Source organism: Crotalus tigris, unplaced genomic scaffold (genome assembly GCF_016545835.1).
Source record: "Crotalus tigris isolate CLP2741 ecotype Arizona unplaced genomic scaffold, ASM1654583v1 scf7180000018491.14276545383:2951260, whole genome shotgun sequence".
Lineage (NCBI taxonomy): Eukaryota > Metazoa > Chordata > Lepidosauria > Squamata > Viperidae > Crotalus > Crotalus tigris.
Window position 1 is genome coordinate 2,600,858 of NW_024097037.1, and position 22,334 is coordinate 2,623,191.

Sequence of the window (22,334 nt, forward strand, 5' to 3'; positions counted from 1 at the left end):
CAACAAAAATGAATTCCAGCTTCACGGTCTCTCCTCATGCATACATATAACGTAAGTAAATGTTTAAAATAGCCATTAAATTTGTAGAGGTAGATTTTATGCTGTGCTGTAATATCCTTACACTATTATCAAATTCATATTGCCCATGACTTCCTTCTCTTTTCTCTTCTATATTCATGCTCCAGAGTAGGATTGTTATTGCTTAGCAGTGAGAGCAGTAGATTCAAGATGGGAAAGGTTTATTTATAGTTCACCGTCTACGATCGCTGCATATGAACACCATATCTTCACATGATTCTGTTTCTAGTAAATGCATGAATAAACCACTGGATTATTATTTATATTGATCTCATCAGCTGGATAGTTTCTTCTCTCTGATTCTCCTATGAAGTACATGCCTTTATCTCATTTTCAGACACAATAGTTCATGCACAGGTTTCTCTGGGCATATCCTAGTCTGCGGTCCTACAAAATTAAGGTTCCCCATGATCTGCAGTGATGCTCTATAAGTCATATCATTGAATAGGTTATAGAGAAGAAGAGGAAGACAGGTGATGTGAAAATATGATTCTGTTGCAGAGCTACCTATCCCCACCCTATTACTACTCAATCTGTTTTGTAGAAATAATAACAATAGTTTACTTTAAGACAGTATTGCCCGTTTTTATCCAGTGATGCATACATTGCTTGTCAGCTGCTTTGGGAGACTGCAGTTCTGCAAAGCAGAAGATCAATAAACAAATAAGTAAACAAAGAAAACTGAACACTTCAAAGGTGATATGAGGATTCAGAATGTGACACATAAAGCTAAAACTCGATGGAAAACTCATTTCAGTTGTAATTTGCTCTCATGAACTTCCTTTTAAGGGAAAGGTACCGGTATTTTAGACACAGGCATGTTTGTCATGCCTTATATTCTGTTTCAAAAGGTTGCTTTCAGTTGTACTTCCTCAAATGGCCAAGGGTGGAGAGAACTAAGAAAAAGCATATTTCCGGAAAGTTAGAATTAAGCAACTAGGCAGAGATTGCTGAAGCATTGCAGGGAAGTTACAGTGCATTAACCAAGGTAGAGACTTGGGGTAGAACACCCCCCTTCTCCTGCCCATCTCCACCCCACAGGTTGCTACTGAGCTGTTTGAAGTGCAGAGGAAATACTTTTAATTTATTGGCTCTTTTGGGGGTCTTGCAAAGCAAGGGCCTGGAGGAATGTCTCATCCAAGGCAGCTACGAGATGAGAGGTGAGTCATTTAGATACTTTCTCCAAAGGGCTTCTTAACGTGCCTTTTGCCTCAGGCTCAATATCTTTTCAAAGTTGGCATAAGCTGTTCAGATTTTTTAAAATATGTGATGCAGCTTCAGTTGCGGTAAGAGAAGAATGTCCATGTATTGGTGTTCTCTTTGTTCTGATTGTAGCCTTTTTTCTTTTTCAAATGCACATATGCCAGGCTATCCCAAGATATTTTCCTGTCTGAGATAGAGTTGCAAATAGAAATAGAAAGTCTCCTGTAAAGTACCTTTGGCACTTGTAACAGGAAATCCCACAGCCCTCTCTCCTTGCTATTAAAAGGATAAAAATAACACATTAATAACTCATTGTTGCTGTCTCTGGCAGCTTTCTGACCTCCTTAAATGATATAACCTATCATGCAGAAATGCACACAAATGCACAATGCACACACACACACACACACAACCCCCCCCCCCGAAAAATATTGGCAGGAAGTTGTAAGCAGTCGTCCCAACCTAGTGTCTTCCTGATGTGCTATCCTCCTTTTCCCATAATTCCCAACCAGAGTGGCCAGAAGTGCAATATAACTGTATGGCACTTATATTTCAAGACTGGCGAATTATCTGGATTTGAATGAAAAATATGCATTTAGAAATGTATGATCATTAAGCTAGATCATCACCTGCTGCAATAATCACTATTTAATGTATCTTTTAGTGACTTTGACCAGCTTCCAGATGATGTACCAGTTTCTGCTAATATTGCAGATATTGAAGAGAAGAGAGGTTTCTCCAGTTATTATGTAAGAAAATATTTTTCTTCTGTTTGTTGATCTATGCTATTTCAGGGAGGGGGAGAGTGAAAGTAGGGAAAAATCCATTGTTTCATAAAAGCACTCTTAAAGTGAAATGAGTAATTTCACTGGATTTGGTTTCACTTTATAATGATTGGTGTTTATCACACCCTGGATATTAGAACCTTTAGAGATCCCAAAGGTGCTTTTTCAAAAGGCAACTGAACTTTCTTTCTTTTTGTTTGAAGATGTTTCGCTTCTCATCCTCTTCTCAGAACTGAAGAACCTTCTTGAGTGAGAAGCGAAACATCTTCAAGCAAAAACAGAGAAAATTCAATTGCCTTTTGAAAAAGGGACAACTATGACCTGGATGACTGAGAATCTCCATAGAAACTTTAGAGATTTAGAAAACTATCATAAATCTGCAATTGGAGGTAATATCAAACCAAGGTCCACTATTGCTTAAATAAGCTCATAGGTTTTTTTCTCCCCATTGAGATGGGAAAGTTTAGAAATGTTTTCCTTTGTTATCAGCATTTTAACCTGAACGGTCTGTGATCAATGTTTGTTAAATATGATTCAGTGAAAATGGCCCGTTTAAACTATGGTTAAGATTGTTCACTTAAATCAGTCTTCTTCATTGCTATGCTCCAAATACGTTAGATTTCATTTCATTAACTTTCAGCCAATATGTCTAGAGAACACATCTGAAGGGAACACTAAGTTAGGGAAGATTTTTCTTAGTCAGAGTTAACATTAATCATAGATGATTAAAAATGGAAGCAAAAGCCCTAGGTGGATCCATACATCATACTCAACAAAGTTGACCCTTACTACCAAGGCAACCCATGGAGAATAAAAAGAAAAGCATCACCTGATAATCTTGTTTTGCTTTCTCTACCCCAGTCTGCAAATTATTTATTGGGAAGCAGGAGAAATGGTGAATGTCCAGATTCTCCAGCTGTAAGTCAAATGACTGACCACATATGCAGATAAATAGTTTTTAAAAATATCCAAAGTGGGGGCATATAGCTTTGACTAAATCCTGGTAAGACTGAGTGACTATGGATGTATGGGGCTTTGGGACTCAGGACTTTAATGCTTTTAGTTTTGTCTTGTGTTGCACTGCCCCAGACAGATCCTGTGCACAATTTTTCTGAGACTCATGACTCAACAACAGCAGGTGGCTGTTGTTGCTAGGACAGTCTTTGCACAACTTCATATTGTGAACCAGTTGTGCCCTTTCCTGGACTGTGAGTCACTGTGTTCAGTCACTATGCCTGGAATTGTGTTTGGACTACTGCAATGTGCTTTATATGGGGCTACCCTTGAAGAATATTCAGAAGAAGCTACAGCTGGTGCAAAATGTAGCTGCATGGACAGTTCTAGGGATCCTTAGGATGGCCCATTTAACACCGCTAATTTGTGAGCTTTACTGTTTTCCCAATCTGCTTCCAAGTTCAATTCAAGGTGTTTATTATGACCTTTAAAGCCTTTTATGGTATGGCTCTAAGCTACCTGAGGAACCATCTCACCCCAATGGTGGAAGGGGCATGCTGCAAACCACATTAGTCAAGAAATTCCAGTGGGGGAGGGGCTCCAATAGAAGAACCTTTTCTGCCATGGCCTCTACCTTCTGGAATATCATGCCCCTTGAGGTGAGATCTGTTCTCATCCTCTTGGTCTTTGATAAGAGCCTCAAAACCTGATTCTGCTGAGTGGGGATGTTCCATGTTGGAGGTGGTTAGTGGACTAGGAAGAATATCCCTCCTCCACTCCATTGTATTCTGATATTTTAATTTATTTAATCTCTGTTTATTTAGTATTTACTGTTTTAATGTTTTGTACCTTTGTTTTTTAAGATGTTTATAAGCTGCCCAGATTTGCTTGATAAGGTGGCATATGACCTTAATAAACAAACAAGCAAAAAAACAAACAAACCAACATACAATATAATGGCTAAGATATTGGGCTACACCTGAGTCCATCTTCAGTTTGAAAACTCACTGGTATCTTTGGACTGTCACTCTCAGCTCAGCATAAATTCCTAGGACTGCTGCCATGGGGGATAAAAAGTAAAGGAAAATCCTTATGAAAACTGACACTTTGAAAGACAGATGGGATATAAATCTAAGGAAGAAATTAATGGAAAATTAAATTTCTGGAACATTTGTCTGCCTAACAAGCTTCCAGCAAGATCCAAGCGATTCTGTTAGGGTGACATGAGTGTCTTTAGGTGCGAACAGATTTTCACTACATAACATTGCTGTTTTTGTGAAATAGCATGAGGAACTCAACTATAGTGATTTGTAAACCGCAGTCTATGGCTTAGAATAGTGTATTCCAACCTGGACACCCAGCAGATATGTTAGGTACACAAGACCCAGAATTCCTAGCCAGGGATTGGCCTTTGAAAATTGTATTCCTCAAAAATTTGGAATGCAATGATAATTTCTAGCCCAAAATATCTGGAAGGCCAGAAATTAGCACATTATGGTTAAAACAAATGCTATTAGTATGATATGTGATTCCAGCTATAATCAATCTTGTTTTTATTCTATCAAGAAAAGATAGGGGAGGAGATGTATGGGCAACCAAGGTTTATTTATTCAATATGCCAAATTATGATTGAACATTACTCTAAACCAAGCATTAATGTTTTTACTGTATCATTAGCATTGAATGAAAATCATCTTGCACTGTTGAGGACACATATAGAAAAGATATTTACATATTTCTATTTTTTGAATTCTTTTACTTGTATTAAGGAGTTGGGAGGCTTATAAGAAGAGTAGACCATTCTTCAGCATTTTAGGTAAAAATGTATTTGTGTTGTCTTAAATTATTTTAACTGGAGATGTCAGGAATTCTGAATTCTTCTTTTCTAGGTATTTGTGATTGAGGTGAAAACAAAAGGCAAGAACAGATATATGATATTTCGGCGTTATAGCAAGTTCTATAGCTTGCATGCCAAACTGGAAGAAAGATATGGTGCAGAAAGTAAAAATAGCAGCTTTACCTGCATACTTCCTACCCTTCCAGGTAAACCACAAAAACCTTCTGGCCCTGCGTCTAGATTTTCTTCCTTGATTATCTGATAATTAATTGTTCACTTAACGGTTGCATAGTAAAAGATTTATAAATTTTAGAATTTTAGAATATAATAGAGCTGGAAGGAACCTTGGAGGTCTTCTAGTCCAGCCCCCCCTGCTCAAGCAGGAGAACCTATACCATTTCAGACAAGTGACTGTCTAGTCCAGTGGTGGCGAACCTATGGCACGGGTGCCAGAGGCAGCACTCAATCGCCCCAGTCCTAGGCCTTCAGCTGGGTTTTATAAATCCTTTTCGCTTTAGGCCTCCGCTGCTGTGTGCAAAAAAAGAGAGGTTCAATCAATCAGTCAATTTCAACTTCTTGCAAAGTTGGAATTGAGTGATTGAACTTTTTAGTCCCACCCACCCAGTCTGCTGTTACCACCACAGCCACAACCAGCCAATGGGCCACACCCACCCGGCACCCGACGATGCATAAGTGAGTTTTGGGTTGCAGTTTGGGCACTCGGTCTGTAAAAGGTTCGCCATCACTGGTCTAGTCTCTTCTTAAAAACCTCCAGTGATGGAGCGCCCACCATTTCTGATGCAGAAGGTTTTAAGACTATGATAATACAGTGATTCAAATGATGGATTCCTTTGCCTTTTGCAACATGTTCTGAACTCCCAAATACCCCCTGCCATCTGGGATGCTCCCCTAATTTGAATATCACTTTTGAAATCATTGTGTTGTAACTATTTTGTAATTCTTTTTGGAGTAATTTTTATTGTATCCTTATTCATTGTTTTTATGTTCTTTTATGTTCTTTTATACTTTGTGAGTTGCCTACAGTTAGTTGGAGTCTTGGATCAAAAATTAAATGAATAAACAAATGAATAAATATAAAAACTTAGGATGACCTGGGAATACTTATGTTTGTCATATCTTATTAAATGGCTTTTCCAATAGCTGTGTCTTATTATTTTTGGTGGCCATTCCCCCACTTCAATTCTAAATGAAAATCTGTGTTAAAAAAATCAGATTCAACCTACAATTTTATGTACATTTCCAAATATGCACATTTCCATAGGAGATCCTCCTCTAAGTAGCACAGCTTCAGCCCCCACATACTACCCCAGACTGTCTCAGTCTGGATTATGTTAACCTCATACTTTTTCAGAAACAGTTTCCAAACTGACTTAACCTGTTCAGTTTTTTTCATATATGGGTGCACTCCAAGTCTTATCAATTGAATTTTGTAATTTTATGGGATTAAGGAATCAAGCCTTCTGCGCTGCAGCCTTGCCCTTTGGAAAAGTGTCCCCCTTTAAAAATGGAAGGGTTCCAGTCTCCTTGGTTTCCAGGAGTCCCCAAGGTGCTTCTGGCATCCCTGTTGAGATTTTCACGTTAGGGAGCATGTTCAGGTAGCTTTTAATACATTTTTATTCTATGTATTGGACCTAGTCTACAGTGCCCTGGGTTTAACACTGTCTGTCTTTGTCTCTCTATGAATATTATGTTAACTAAAAAACTCTGGTGCTTGAAGCAGAATCTGTCTCTACATCTCTCCTGTATGCCCGACAGTTTAAACTATCTCATTTCACCATTTATATTTCAACTTCTGCCTTTGTCTCTCATGTTACTTAGAAAAATTCCTTCTGCTGCATAACAGAGTCTGTACAGTATTTCACATCATCAGTTTCTGTTCTTTAGAACAGTCCCTCCCTTGTTTTATAAAACACATACAAAGAAGGCATTCTTATGCCGAATAAAGCCCCCAATTCTTTCAGTTATCTCTGTCAAAGGTAAAGTCCCTCTGCTGCTCTTGAACCTTAGTTTCTTTTGTTTATAGAGTATTGGTTTTTCTTCACCATGTGTTCTATTTGAAAATATGTTGGTCTTTGCCATCCTATTAAAACCGTTGTCAATATTGTAAATTTAAAATGGGCATTTTGTGATCCCAGCACCATAGAAATCATTAGTTCCTTTCACAGAATTATTGACCGCAGGATTCTCAGAAAGAAGAGACTCTGCAGGTTGCACGAGACAGAGCCTCATGTTGCATTAGTACAGAAACAATGAGAGTTTAAAATCAATCAGAATAGAGCTGGAAGGGACCTTGGAGGTCTTCTAGTCCAACCCCCTCCTCAAGTAGGAGACCCTATACCAGAGGTTCTCAACCTTTTTAATGCTGTGACCCCCAACCGGTCGTAAGTCGAGGACTACCCAATCAGTCATAAGTCGAGGACTTTCCCTGCCCGGGAGCGCTGCGCATGTGTGGTGCTGCCCCCTGCACCGGCCAAGGCGTAGCTGGCAAGCAGAAGAGACAGCGCAGGCCGACCACCGGCTGGGCCACCAGCTGGCCCAGCCCAAGGGAGGTAAGGCACCCGCCGGGCCCCACGTGCGCCAGCAACCCTCCCTGCGCCTGCCGGCCTCCTACCTCCCACCCCTGGCCCTCTTTTACTTACATTTTTAGTAGTTGCTCAGCAGGGAGGGGTGGAAACTTCCAGACAGCTCGCCTTTGCTGCAGACAACTTGCAGCACCGTTTGCAGAATGGGACTTTTGGCGGGCTCAGCAGGGCAGAGACAGCCTGGACAATTCCTATTGGCTTTTGAAAGCCAATAGAATTAGACTCTATTCAAGAGAGTCTATTCTATTGGCTTTCAAAAGCCAATAGAATAAAAGGGAGTAGCACAGCTAAGGAAAAGGGGGAAAAAATGGCGGACTGCATTGTTTGGTGACCCCCATGAAATGGTCATTCGACCCCAAATGGGGTCATGACCCACAGGTTGAGAACTGCTGCCCTATACCTTTTCCAACAAGTGACTGTCCAGTCTCTTTTTAAAAACCTCCATTGACGAAGCACCTACAACTTCTGAACGTAAGCTATTCCATTGGTTAATTGTTTTCACTTTTAGGAAGTTTATCCTTAATTCCAGGTTGCTTCTCTCCTTGATTAGTTTCCATCCATTGTTTCTTGTCTTGCCTTCTTGGTGCTTTGGAAAAATGTGATTTGCAATTGGCAAACAACCTCCCAAAGGTTAAAAAAGACCTCTGTACAATCAAACTTTCTAATTTTTTTTTCTTTACACATCCATTCCATGAGATCCTTGATTCTCTTTGATGCTTTTCAGGAAAAGTTTATGTTGGTGCAAAGAAAGAGATTGCAGATAGCAGAATCCCAATACTCAACATATACATGAAGGTAAGCATTAATTTTAAGAAAGGTTTGCCACTTTGACATGGAGCTACTTAGTGTAAAATAGTGTTATAGAAACATCAATTGTTGCACTATGGTGAGCTGAGAAGTTATTCACACATGCAATTTAAACCCATTTGTGGTTACATTGGTCTAGAACAGGGGTAGGCAACCTTGGCTCTTTTATGACTCGTGGACTTCAACTCCCAGAATTCCTGAGCCAACCATGCTGAGAGGAAAAGGAAGGTTTCCAAGCTGAGCCATGCTGGCTCAGGAATTCTGGGAGTTGAAGTCCACTAGTCATAAAAGAGTCAAGGTTGCCCACCCCTGGTCTAGAATATGAATGTGAAATGCATCCAGGTAGTAAGATTTGAATTTCCATTCATTTTCTTACTTATGTCAACTCTAAACTATATACTGAACTGTTTCTGTTTTATATTAGTTTTTAATTGTTACAGTTGTCTTCAGACAGCCTTATTTGGGTCAGAGATTGCTGCCTACTTTTACAGAATTGTTATATGTTATTACTGAGCTTGTAAACCAGGGTAGTAGAGCTTGTTGGGTGATTAACTTTTGTTGTTGTATTAATTTACCATTTCAGCATAAAAACTAATATGTGAGGGAAGCTTTTGGATTAGAAGCTTTAGGATAGCAGGTGAGATACTGCCACTTGTTCTATAGAAATTGGGAAACTTTTCCAATTAATAGACTCAGTTTTATATTTCCTTCATTCATTTTCCATCACTCCACTAAACTCAAAAACATTTGAGTCTTTGTGGATTTTTGCACTATTTCCTCTTGTATATAACATCAGTTCGTTTGCTGCTGGATTATCCTAATGACTGCTTGGAATTTATAGCAAGCCAGGAGACGAGAAAAACTTGTAGGAAATATTTATTTTTTGTGCCCTCCACTCCTCTTTGTGGTTGTTTGTTTTTTTGAGTCATTTCACAATTTCTTGCAAGTTAGTAGCTAGTTGATTGAATTCTGAAACTGCTAAGAGCAGAAACCACTAGAAATAATAGTTGCAGATCTGCACACTAAATCAGGAACAGTCACCCAATAGTTGGGCAGGAGTTGGCGTCATAAAGATTGAGGCTATTAGAGTATCCTTTAATACTCCAAATGATGTTTAGCACCCTCAATAAATTGAAATAATCATTAAAAAATGTTGAAATGTATTGATATTGTGGAGGATTTGGCAATCATAGGAATGTTCGTTCAAGTTTTGGATGCCTGGGACATTATGCAAGATTACACAATTCACCAGAAACAGTTACACACATCTAGCATCCTATGCAGCCTTTCATAGTCCAAGCTTAATTTAATCATAAGAGATTAGAGACACTTCTTTTTTATAAATATTTTATTAATTTTCTAGTTTTACAATCATAAGTACTTAATAAACAATGTGTTGTCTGGGTCCATTAGTAATTCAGTGATACATATTAACTTCTTCAATCTAGGCCCAATATTACACCATCCAATGCTTTCTCTCTTCTTTCAGTATTACACATTTTCCCACACTAGGCAAATACAATTCTTATTGTTGTTAATACATATACAATTGAATATCAACATCTTTGTTACATTTTCCTAATAATATCAATAATGTTGGTTTAAGATATCTTTTCTAACCAAAATATATCTTAATTGCATTTGCACTTAATATCCATTTGTTCAATTAATATCCCTTTTCCCACATTTTTTAATTTTAATTTCCCATCAGTGTTCAAAATGTCTCTATTGCTTATGATTTCTCATAATAAGTTATATTTTGGTAACCAAAAGCTTCCCTTATTCAAACCCTCTTAGCACTTTCATATTTCCCTTCTCATACCAAAATATAATATTCTAGTTACAAATCCTATCTTTCTAGTTATAATAATTTTTCTATTTCTAACAATTATCTATTCTCAGTCATGTTCAAACATCTGATTAATAGTATAATATCCCATCTAATGGGTCAACGCCTCTATTTTCTTCAGTCTTACTCTAGCTTTCTTCCTTTGCCAACTAACTTTCCAAGTCAATGCATTTGAATCATCAAGTAATTCTTCCTCTATTTTTGTGTATATTGTTTGGAATAAGAAAGATAATTTGATTAAAGTATTTTGGAAGGATGCTCAGCCCATTGATATTCATTAAACAGCCTCCCCCCTTCTCCAATTTCCTCCAATTCTCCTAACAGCTCTATCTTCCATTCAATCAGCTCTTCTTTCTTATCCTCAAGTGTGTTCTGAGATCTTGACAGGTAAGATATCTTTTCCATTTCCAATATTATTGCTACGTCTTCTAATTCTTCATTTGTCTGAGTCTGTCTATTAGTTCTTTTCTTTAGGTCCTCCATCTTTGGATCTGCTTCCTTGGGTTTTCCTTCTATTTTCTGGGTTGCTAGTTTCTTCTTTGTAATCATTTTCTGAGTTTGTAGATTTAGATTAAAAATTGTTCTTTTATCTCCTTTGTGTTGTTTTTAGTCTCATGATGAGCTAAGGCAATTGTCCCTTGTATTGATTTTAACATAGAAAAAATTTCTTTCTGAAATTCATCAACATTTTATTGTTGGTATATCAAGCTGGGGACTTTGGGAACAGGAATTAGGGATGGTCTTTTACCATTTGAAGCTAGGTATGGAACATCCATTTTGTTTTTGTATGTATAGTCCGATCTTTATAGTTTTTATAGTCTTTATAGTACAATCTATTTAGGGATTTAAAAAGTTTCAATCAATTGTCATTTGAACTCCAAATTATCCAGATGGACTATCAGTCCATCCTTAAGTCTCCCCTCAACAAATACAAACAAAAAAATTCAAAATTTTCTGTCCAGTGAAAAACATATCCTATCTGTCCAGAGAGAAAAGAGCAATTAAAAATTGTTCATCAATCAGAAGTTTATAATTCAAAGTATTCCATCATCTCAATCAATAATGCATATTTCTTCTATAGGGAAATAGCTCCATGACATAGCTCTAAAAGTCAGTTAGTATTTATATTCGTAGTCCAGGCAGGCCAGTTTCAAAATAGTTTATTGTCTTTGCCACAGAGATAAGCAGCCCAAGAGGGTTCCCCCCCCCTTTCCAAACTGCAGACTTCAAAAGTGAAAGTTTCTGAAAACAACAAGAGACTTATCTGAGTCTGGGCTTCCAGCCAAGTTTCCTTTAGTCATAATAAATTGCAGTACTGTAGTTCGCCACTAGATGTTGTTGATGCCATCTTCCAGCTTTTTACATCCAAACTTATATTACAAGCTTTTTAAGTCTCTTTAAAAAAATATCTCAGAAGCACTTTTAGTCCCCAAATTTCAAAGTTATATATGTGTATTGATTCCAAATTAATCTTGTAATTTTCTCTGTTTTCCCCCAAGCAATTAATTCACCACTTTTCTTTTCCTGAGGGAATGGGGTGGAAATTCGCCTTCCCTCTCTCATCGGTGAGGATTCTTTGCTTTGGGCATTTTTTCCCCAGGAAAAAGTCTTAAAATCATAAAAAGAGGATAAGGTCTCACACAGTTTATTTATTTATTTATTTTCAAATATTTATATGCCGCCCAATCCCAAAGGACTCAGGGCGGCGTGCAAAGTTCCATCCATGTTGCTTGAAAGTTGCTGGTTAATGCTTATTTTCTTCGGGTGTCAGCAGCTTCTGACTGGCCTCACAAATGTAACCAGTCTTTCCCCCACCGGTTTGGAGGGCTTCCTCAAATGGAAGGGCGGCCATCCTCCTGTGATCAATGAAGGTCCCCTCCTTCTCCATCGCCTCTTTGGGGTGATTTTCAACCCTTTTTAAAGTCCCCAGCGGGGCAAAATCGAATGCAGAAGATGGAACCCCATTTTCCTGTGCCTGTTACACCACAACATCAAACCGGAAGCCAGATTAGAGACACTTCTAAGCCCCTCACCACCCCAAGATATCTGGTGAGATAGGACATTATAACCAAAGCTGTTAATCCCACCTTCAATGCCAATATAATTATAGATTATTATAGATCATTAGATCATTCCAAACTCCCCAAAAGTCCTCCTGGACATCTCAGGGGAGTTGTATATAAAAAAGAAAGAGTGGGAATTTATAGAAAAAATAAATAAGGGATGGGGTTTGATTTAAAGGGACAGGGTTTCAATTGCACAATTATGTTGTCATGTTGAATTGTTTAACTCTCTCAGCAGATGCTCCTAGCTTCTTATAGTATTGATAATAAAGAGCCCTCATCAATGCTGAATATCTGTCAAGGTCTAAGGAGTAGGGATATTGGGCATTTCCCTCTTACCTAGGATATAGATGGACCAGGAGGGGGTGTTTTGACCCCTCGCCCAGAAAAAATTTCTCTACTTGTAAAATGCAAAGACAGAAACTGTCCATTTCTCAATTTGATTTTTTTTAAATTCATTGACACAGAAGCTGCTTAGCTTGCCACCCTGTGTGTTACTAGATGAAGATATCCGCTTATTTTTCTGTCAGTCAAAGTTTGACACTGAGCAGATACCTCAAGGACTGAGAAGGCTACGCCCTCGCACTCGCCGTGTGTGAGTATGCAACAAACATAGGACACCATTCTTGCTAACTTTCCAGCCTAGTTAATAAAAATTCAGCTCGTTTAAATGTTAATTCTGTATTGATCCCCAGTGGAGCTGGTGAAATACTCTTTCTCTCTTCTTTATGATAGAAAGAGTGTGAGTCCTCAAGAACCGGGCTTTGACAGATTGGCAGCTCCACGAGTGGAGGTGAGTGTCTCATTTGCTATAAATATAATGCTATAAAGGTATTTCTCTGAATGTGTAACTATTCAGACATTACCCAGCCAGAGGATCCTCTTTCAATAATAGAGTTGGAATTTGTGGGCCAGTAGAAAGAGCACATACTTCTTCCTTTCAACTTATCTTAGAAAGAATGGAGAGGAAGGGAGAAAGGAAGGAATGAAGAAATTTAATATTACTTTATTAAGTAGCATTGAATTAACATTGCATTTGAAACAAAATCCGCATAGAAATGGTTATGTAAACTCTCTCTCTCTCTCTCTCTCTCTCTCTCTCTCTCTCTCTTTTTCTTTCTTTCTTGCTTCCTTGCTTTCAACAGTTGAGGGCATATTTTTGCCTTTCTTATGGCAACAGAAATGTATTGTGTAGAAGGTTAGAGTCTCATTCTTAAAATTACTTTTTGCTACAACTGTAATTTACTGGTCATTTTCTTTCAGAGCCATGAACTCTGTCAGTCAGTTTTATCATGGTATGGTATAATTCTGCAGTAGGGAAATATTGCCAGAAGCCTATAAGAGGACAAAGTTGCTACACATAGTGTTATATAACTGATATAATCCAGGTATAGATTTTCTAATCCAAGAATTTTGCAGAAATATCTTTGATGTCTTTAAACTATTGGGATGTAATGCTTACTTTCTGAGAATATGAACTATACCCAATTTTTGTAATTTGTAATCTGATCTCCTATTATTGGATTCTTTCCCATAGGCACTGTTTGATTTTTCTGCTTCCAATAAACTGGAATTGAGCTTCAAAAAAGGAGACTTGATCTATTTACTCAGCAGGATCAATAAAGAGTGGTTTGAGGTAAATATTGCTGGGTCCTCATGGGTCATAATTTACTGATCTGAAATGATTGGAACTGCAGTATCTCCCACTGTGGACTTCAAGTATGACAGAAATTTCAACAACTCAGGTTCAGCCAGGGATTCTTTAATCATTCTCATCATTGCATGGTAAATGGAAGATAGGAAATCATGGATTATTTTCCAGGGATTCCACTCTGGGGGAGTAAGAGTATAGAAGTTTATATGGAGGACAATGAAAGCATACACCATTTTTTTACTGGAATCCTTCCCTCCTAAAAGCACTCTGAAGTGTGGCTGGTGTATTAACTTCACACATAGCTACATTGTCATGCATAGGGCTAGATCGTTTGCCAATTGGCATCATATATGTAAGGCATGTATTCTTGAATACTTATTTGCTATCTTTGTGTTCCTCTGTTGCTGTTCTTTCTTTTGGTGGCTTGCTGACTCATATCAATGTCTTTTCAGTTTAATTGGTAAGGCTATCCCGGGCCATATCCAATGGGCAATAACATTCTCCATTTCTTGTCCCATACAGTCAATAGGATGGAGTAATCCTTTTAAAAACTACCCTGTTTTATTCCAGGGAACTCTTCGAGATGCTACTGGAATTTTTCCATGTGACTTTGTGTCAGTTATTAAAGATCTCCCTCAGGAAGAGGACCCAATTAACTGGCTGCGCTGCTATTACCATGATGACAACGTTAGCTCTATCAGGTAGTTCAACAAAGCAACTTTCTGGGCATTGTACTTTACGTAGCTGTCAGTACTTTGGGGTTCAACATCAGTCCCACTCTGAGAATTTTTCTCCTATTCATCCACTAAGAGCAGGAGATTGTGGAAGAATATTTTTATTTTACATTTATGTAGCACTGTGGGACAGCATTACACCTTACAGACTGCAAGATGACAGGTCTCTGATTTCAAATCTTCCCTCCACTAAAACCAGTCATTTCTTTAGGTTAATCTCTTAACTTTTCCCCTTGCTGTATCTATATTTATGATACTATTCTGTCTGTCTGTGATATAATTTGAATATTTGAAATTATTAATGATAGTTAATTAATTATTACTGAAATCTCTCTATTTATGTTAGATTGGGTATACTTCATGGGCCTTGGAAGCTGTTTGGTGTAGAGACACATTTCAATCCTCCCTGTTGGTAAAGGACATACTACATATTACAAGCAAATGTATATGCCTAAAAATAAAGATTGTTTTTGTGAGGGAGAGAGGAACACACACACACACACACACACACAGACACACACACACACACAGAGTTCCACCTTATCATTTTTGCACTCCAAATAGCCTTAACTGGTGACCTAACCATTCACATGAATGAATTTCAGATTCCAAAGTTAGAAAACTCTTTGAAGGCAATAAAAATATGGAAGAAAGGTTAACTTCTTATGCCTTTTCTAGTACTGATTCCACATCCCCATTCTTAATGCTTCTTCTTTTTTATAGTCATTTTATTAAAGATTACAGTTAAAAAGTTAAAAACGAATGCAAATTACAAAAATAAATGAATATAAATAAAAAATAGAAACCAGAAAAAATAGAAATAAAAATAGAAAGGAAAGAAAAAATGACACAGTAAAGAAAAAGAAAAGAAATATATAAAGAAATGACTTCATCACATCAAATATAAACAATGATGGTAACTCATGAATGAAAGCAAATATACGTGTCCCAAGATAATGTTGCAGGATTCAATCTGGGTCGGTCACTGGGACCAGAGGTTTAGTCTTCTGAGCTTTGGGACTCATGTTGGAGCCCATTCTCAGATTGAATCCTGCAACATTGGTAACTTATCACCTTCTGTTAAAATATAACAAATGATTTCTTCCTATATCCAATGTCTTATGTATAAACAAATCCTTAAAGCCTTATTGTTCAGTTCTGATCACCAAAAGTCCATTAAGGGTTACCAGAAATGGCAATATTTTACTTAATCTTGATAAAATGAACCAACTTTATATTTTTCATTTTTACTTTTAACAATCTTGGTCTTTATTCCTTCAAATAATAACCTAGAATTTGATTTAATTTCATTTTTTCTTTGTCCCTTTTTACAAAATTCTTCAAAACTTTAAAAAGGCTCTTTTTAAAATCAAATAAAGTAAAGTTATCCAGGTGATTTTTTTAGATTTATTGTTTATATATCCCTTAAGACATCAGATGTTTTTGGTTCTATGTCCAATGTAGCAGGGTTTTTTTTTATATCCTTCTTTTAGCCTGTCATTTTAAAATCATTTCAGATCAATCTCAGTCTTGTCTGATAAAATTTGTTCCTCTTACATAATTTTAAATACAGTCTATTTGTAGAGGCAGACACACCTAAATGTAACTTCTGAGTCCATTGTTCAAAAATAGCCTACAGTATGTCTGATATTAAAGTATTTTGCTTCATTTTATGTTAGTAAGTCAAATTTAAGTGTACTGCTTCTTTAGAATAGAATAGAACAGAACAGAACAGAATAGAATAGAAAATAACAGATTTGGAAGGGACCTTGGAGGTCTTTTAGTCCAACCCCCTGCCCAGACAGGAAACCCTATACCATTTCAGACAAATTGTTGTTGAATCTCTTCTTAAAAACTTCCAGTGTTGGAGTATTCACAACTTCTGGAGGCAAGTTGTTCCACTGGTTAATTGTTCTAACTGTCAGGAAATTTCTTCTTAATTCTAGGTTGCTTCTCTCTTTGGTTAGTTTCCATCCATTGCTTCTTGTCCTGCCTTCAAGTGCTCTGGAGAATAGCTTGGCTCCCTCTTCTTTGTGGCAACCCCTGAGATAGTGGAATGCTGCTATCATGTCATCTTTAGTCCTTCTCTTCATTAAACTCAGACATACCCAATTCCAGCAACCGTTGTTTATATATTTTAGCCTCCAGTCCCCTAATCATCTTTGTTGGCCTTCTCTGCACTCTTTCTTTCTTTAATTGTATTCTTTAATTCCTTCTGGTTCCATTTAGTGTCCAGCTTTCAATGTCTCATCCTATCCGTTTTTTAAAAAAGGAAATTCAAAACTAAAGCATTTTCCCATAGGAAGGATTCTTATAATTAATTCCAAAATCTTATTTCAAATTCACCTGGACCCTTAATCCAATTGTAACTTTCCAAAATCAAAGTTCTAATCATCCTTTTGCTATTTATTCCAACAGGACTTTTTAAAAAAGTCCTTAAACTTGTATTTCTTTCACTAAAGGATTGAAGGTACCAAATGTGGTGCTGGAAAACCTGTCCATCCAAAAGTTTCTAATAGCTGAAAAGCAGTTAACAAACAATTTCTGAAAATAATTAGAAAGGGAAGTTTATGACTATGAGTCTTTTTGAAGGCCATTTGAGGGAAAAGATGGCTATTCTGTCAACTTATGGAACTCTAAACCCATGGGAGACCACTGTCTTGTGGCCTCCTCACAAGGAGGGAGCACTTATGGGAGATCTGAAGTCCTCTTCTTGTCTGGAGAGGAATTACAAAGAGCAGGTTTACTTGCTGGCTCTTCATTCTGCCACAATTTATTGGCTGCACTTCTAATGGAGCTATGTTCAGTTCATCATTTCTTCCTCAGAAATCCCATTCTTAATCCTTTTTCTTAAAAGTATATTACTTAAAAAAATCTGATTTGTAGTTTGGGGTCTATTTTATTGGTTGAAAAATATTGTGGTGATAGGATTTCAGAGCAAAGGGCAGGGAATGTAGACAAATGTGTGGAGCTTAACTCCTAGAATTTTCATAACAAGGCATGGTGGCTGGGAAATTTTGGGAGTCACTATCCACACTTTTAAAGGTACCCTGGTTGTGGAAGGCTAGTCCCCTATTCATCTCTTTTTAAAAATCTTGACATACCCTCAATAACTTCCTGTTTTAAATGCATACCTGTAAAATCATTTCACAATTGCACTTCTGGAAACACTGAGTTACCTAGAACTGAAAGAAAAAAAATGTGGTTGCTAATAAACACTATCAGATTAGAGGTATGATGCTGTGCTGATTGTTACTCCTATCTTAGTTGTCCCCAAATACAGCTGTTTAAATAGACATGCTAATTCTTCCTTAGTGGGCAAGAGTACTGTGTGTATATACTTAATTTTTTACTTTTTTGTACTTATATTCTAAATATGGCATGTTTTTTTACCCCCAAATCTCTGCATTCCCCCCCCCTTTTCCCCCCCTTTAGGGATATATCAGTGGAAGAAGACTTGAGCAGCATCCCATTGTTCCAAGACCTAATGGAGTTAATCAGGTATCAACTTGCAGTCCCGATATCTCCAAATATTTGCATTCATATATGTTAAATTTATATGCTGCCTATTTTGCTATCCAAAACAACTCCAAAATTAGCTAAGAACTCAGGTTTTATACATGAGCAATCTTTCCAGCTTGACAGCGCAAATGGGGAGAGAGGGGGTGGTACAGTGTGAGTAGTAGGTACGCCTGCAAGCATGCAAAACTCCATTTGCACAAGCAGTGGACCTGTTTTCACCCAGTTCTGTTGGATAAAGGAAGAGCTAAAAAGGATTCCTGTGTGGGCTGATTCTTTGACTGAGTAGCAGACTTTTAACTCTGATGTATTTCTCAGCTCTGATTCCTGGATCTGAGTTTATTCCTCACAGCTACATTAAAGCAGAACCGTGTGTTGGCAATTGGCAATCTTTATTTTGCCTCAAGAGTATTGCCATCCTCATAGTCTTAATGTTGAATAAATAATAAAAATATTGGTAAACCACACTGCATTCATTTGTTCCCCCACCAAATGTCATCAGCTGATGGGAAATATCTGCCAACTGCTCTCCTAATTGTGGAAAGAAATTCATTTTGTCAAATATGGCTTTGGTTTTGGGCAGATTGTTTGTATTGTTGTATTTGCTCTCGCTTTTTTTTTTAAAAAAAAACAAAAGGGTCCTTCCCCATTCTTTATTTAAAACATGTACATGGTCACATAAGTGAACCAAAGTGATTTTGTGGAACCTCCAGAAAAGTCAACAGAAAGTAACAAAAGTGATGCAAAGCCACAATATGTAAACAACAAAATAATAAAATGGTAATCCAAACAGAGGTGACACCATCATTCCAATCTGGGCTGTAAAGCAACACAACTTTCTAACCTGGTGTAGGAGCTAGGTCTTTCTAAAAGACAGCAAGATCAGGCAGAAGCACATTCCACAAGATAAGGGCTGTGATTGAGAAGGTTCATCTCCTGGATCACCTCCTTAATTCAGTAACTAAGATGACATGGCTTCAGGAAAGGGTCTTGAAGTGTGTCTTTCCTATATGAGCATGTGGAGCAAGCAGATAGCCTAGGAAGGAAGCAGTTTCATAAGTATTGTAAGCTGATTCTATGCCATATTAGATTTTAAGGATGATAATCAGCACTTTGAATTGCACTCAGAAGCAAACCAGTGTAGGTTGTAGCATATAGTGGTGTCAAATAGGAATAATGTGAAGCATCCACAACCTCTGGTACCACTACATTCTGGGCCAATTGTTGCTTCCAGATGGTCTTCAAGAACAACTTCAAATAGAGTTCATTGCAATAATCCAATTGGGAACTGAGTATGGCATAGATCCAGGAAGGGGCATAATTGGCGCAGAAGCTAACATTGTGCACAAGTCCCTCTGGACACAGCTGCCAGCCGCTCTTCAGGAAGGGGCTGTGAGTCCAGGAGAATTCCCAAGTTGTGCATTTAGTCTGAACAGGATAAAAGAATCCTGCTAAGAATCAAGGATGAAGCACTAATTCTGGAACCCAAAGGTTCCAAAATCCAGAGCCACTCAGACTTGGCATGTCTGACCTGAAAACCTATTCTTTCTCATCCAGGCCTCCACAGTCTCCACCCTTCTGACAGTTTCACCAGGATGGCTGGAGCAGAGATGTACAATAGAGTATCATTAGCATATTGATAATACTGTACCCCATGCCAATAAATAACTTCTGGTAACTTCAAGGTGTTAAAAAAAGGGGAGATAAGGTGGAGCACTAAGACACCATGCAACGTAGAGATCTCCAGCTAGACTTTATCACCCACTATAACACTGACTGGAATTAGCCATGGAGGAAGGAGAAGAGCCATTGCAAAACAGTGTTTCCCATTTCCAACATCCTAAGCCAGAAAAATATCATGGCTAAGGGAGCTTAGAGACCCAAGGAGGCCAAGATGGATGCACTTCCTTATTCCAATCCCTTCAAAGGTCATCCACCAGTGTGACCAAAGCCAGTACTGACTGAAAGAGATCTAGATAATCTACTTACTCTAGAATCTTCTGGAGCTGTAGGATGCTACCTTTTAACCACCTTCCCTAAAAAGGGCCTCTAATTCCTTTATTGTATTGGAAAATAATTTATTTCTGCCTGACTAGAATCTAAATTCCCTCTTTTCTCTTCACATTGTTTATTCAATCATTGATCCAAATCAACTCAGCAGCTAAATATTTTATGTGCATCTCAGATTTTGAAGAGCATGTTTGATAATGTCATTTTCCTGCCTGTCTAGCTTGGCATTTTAACATTAACCAAGAAAACATCCACAGACAAGATCAGGTTTATTGCATGATATTGCAGTGGCTAAGCTGATAATTGTTTATCTATTGCTGATAACTAACTGAGTCTATCTTTGGCACTGACAACAAGAAACAGGTGAGAGACTGTGTTTATGCCAGCCTGGGACACACTTCCAGACCAGAAAGTGGAAATGTGTTTTGGCACATTCTTCCTGGTGTGATTCTGATCCTATGATGAATATCTTCTTTTTTTCTCAGGCGTGAATTTCAGAGGAATGATATTGCTTTGAATTACCGTGATGCTGAGGGCGATCTGATCCGTCTGCTTTCTGATGAGGATGTTGCACTTATGGTGCTGCAAGGCAGAAGTTGGCCTTCTGAGAAACATATCTTCCCATGGAAATTGCATGTTACCAGAGAAGATGATTACAGCATTTACCACTCAACAAAACCTGCCATTTCCACATAAAAACCACTAAAAACATTCATAAGGGAACTTGATGTTTTGATAGAAAGCAGTAATAATTAACTGATTAGACCTATGGGGAATTGATCTGGAATCGACCTACTAAAAAAAATTTCTATACAACTTCTTACAATGCTCCCCCCCCCTTAAAATTATGAAGCATGGCTAGGAGTCCTTAAGATTTATAGACATTACCAGATTTAGTTGTACCAAACTACCAGTCTTAGTAGTTGCATATTAAAGGCTTGATTTAGAAAAATTGCTTATTTTATTTAATATTGAGCTGTTATAGAACTAATGTTTATTGTTAAAAATACAGAAATAAAATATTAAAAGACATTCCTAGCCCTGATACTTTTGTCTCCTTTCATTTCTGTTTTAACAAGCTACTCATAACTTTATAATGTTTCATTGTAATTGATGTTGGTTTTGTTAATATTCAGATCCATAAATACACATCCTTATATAAGTACATCTTAGAAAAAGCAATTATATTGAACTTTATCATATATTCCTGAGTTATCTCCATTTTAAAGAGAGAGAACCTGCAGACATGCCAAACTCGTGAAGTATCGAAGCTTTTTCCCCATTGCCGGCAATGGGGTGGGCGTGGTTTGGTCTTGATGCGTCCAGCCCATGGGCCAGCAATTTGACATCCTTGACCTAGAGAATATGTAACCTTGACATTTAGACTTGGAGAAAGAAATTGGGAGTGAATTTCTTTTCTATTCCTTTTCCAGCACATCTGCATGGTCTCAGTCCAGGTTTGTATTAGTCTATGTCAAGATTTCTTTTTTTAGAAATATGCGAGTAGACATTTTTACACATTTTTACCACAAACTATGTATTTTAGCACACTTTAATATCTGTTAAGAACAAATGTACTTAGATTAGAGATACGAGACCGAATTTCATGACATCAGCTTATATGTATTTGAGGCGAGTCTTTATGATAGCAAACATCTGCAGAAATTTGCATTTTTTGTGAAAGAATGTTTTTTTTTTTTTTAAAAAAAAATTAGATGCCTTACAAAAAATATATGTAAAGTCATGGTATTGAACCATATACAAAAATGCATTTTCCTGTGCAAATATGTATGCCGTTTTTCTACTCAGTTGCGAGTAGAACTTGTGGTTGATATGTTGACAAATCAAGAACAAACAGAATTGGCAAAATCACCCCCTTTTTATACTATAAATATATTTCTGAGGTGAGCATAAGGAAGGCATTTTTAATTCTAGTTCTTAAACATTCTGAGCTACTGTTTTCCTTCTAGCTCCAGTTGGTAGATCTTGAAGTTCTTCTAGAATTTCATTCTTGGACTAGAAGGAATGGTTTAACCCCTGTTGTAGTGCATAGTTAATCGGGGAGGAACTATAACTCTTATCATTCCTGATCCTTGACCATATTGCCTAGACTAGACCTGTTGGAAGCCCTGAACCTCTCTGAAGGTTCTTCACTTTGAAGAAGATGATTTAGAATTTCTTTACATTTGGGTGACAGTGGTTAGTTTTTGTGGAAATGTAGCATGTTTCTTCTCCAAT

At 37.5% G+C, this 22,334-nt stretch overlaps 1 protein-coding gene across 1 annotated transcript; it reads left to right on the forward strand.

The window, feature by feature from the left end:
- Positions 1–1,010: 1,010 nt before the first annotated feature.
- Positions 1,011–21,128, forward strand: NCF4 (neutrophil cytosolic factor 4). Its single transcript, XM_039353107.1, has 10 exons — positions 1,011–1,238; positions 1,946–2,030; positions 4,910–5,063; positions 8,185–8,255; positions 12,647–12,774; positions 12,915–12,972; positions 13,717–13,815; positions 14,404–14,534; positions 18,003–18,068; positions 20,582–21,128. The coding sequence occupies exons 1-10, from the start codon at positions 1,207–1,209 to the stop codon at positions 20,790–20,792; spliced, it is 1,035 nt and encodes a 344-aa protein (XP_039209041.1). The 5' UTR covers positions 1,011–1,206; the 3' UTR covers positions 20,793–21,128.
- The last annotated feature ends 1,206 nt before the right edge of the window (positions 21,129–22,334 follow it).

Coding starts and splice junctions, on each gene's coding strand:
- NCF4 (XM_039353107.1), top strand. CDS start 1,207: ATGTCTCATCCAAGGCAGCTACGAGATGAGAG. Junction 1,239..1,945: donor AGGCAGCTACGAGATGAGAG/GTGAGTCATTTA, acceptor TGTATCTTTTAG/TGACTTTGACCAGCTTCCAG. Junction 13,816..14,403: donor TCAATAAAGAGTGGTTTGAG/GTAAATATTGCT, acceptor GTTTTATTCCAG/GGAACTCTTCGAGATGCTAC.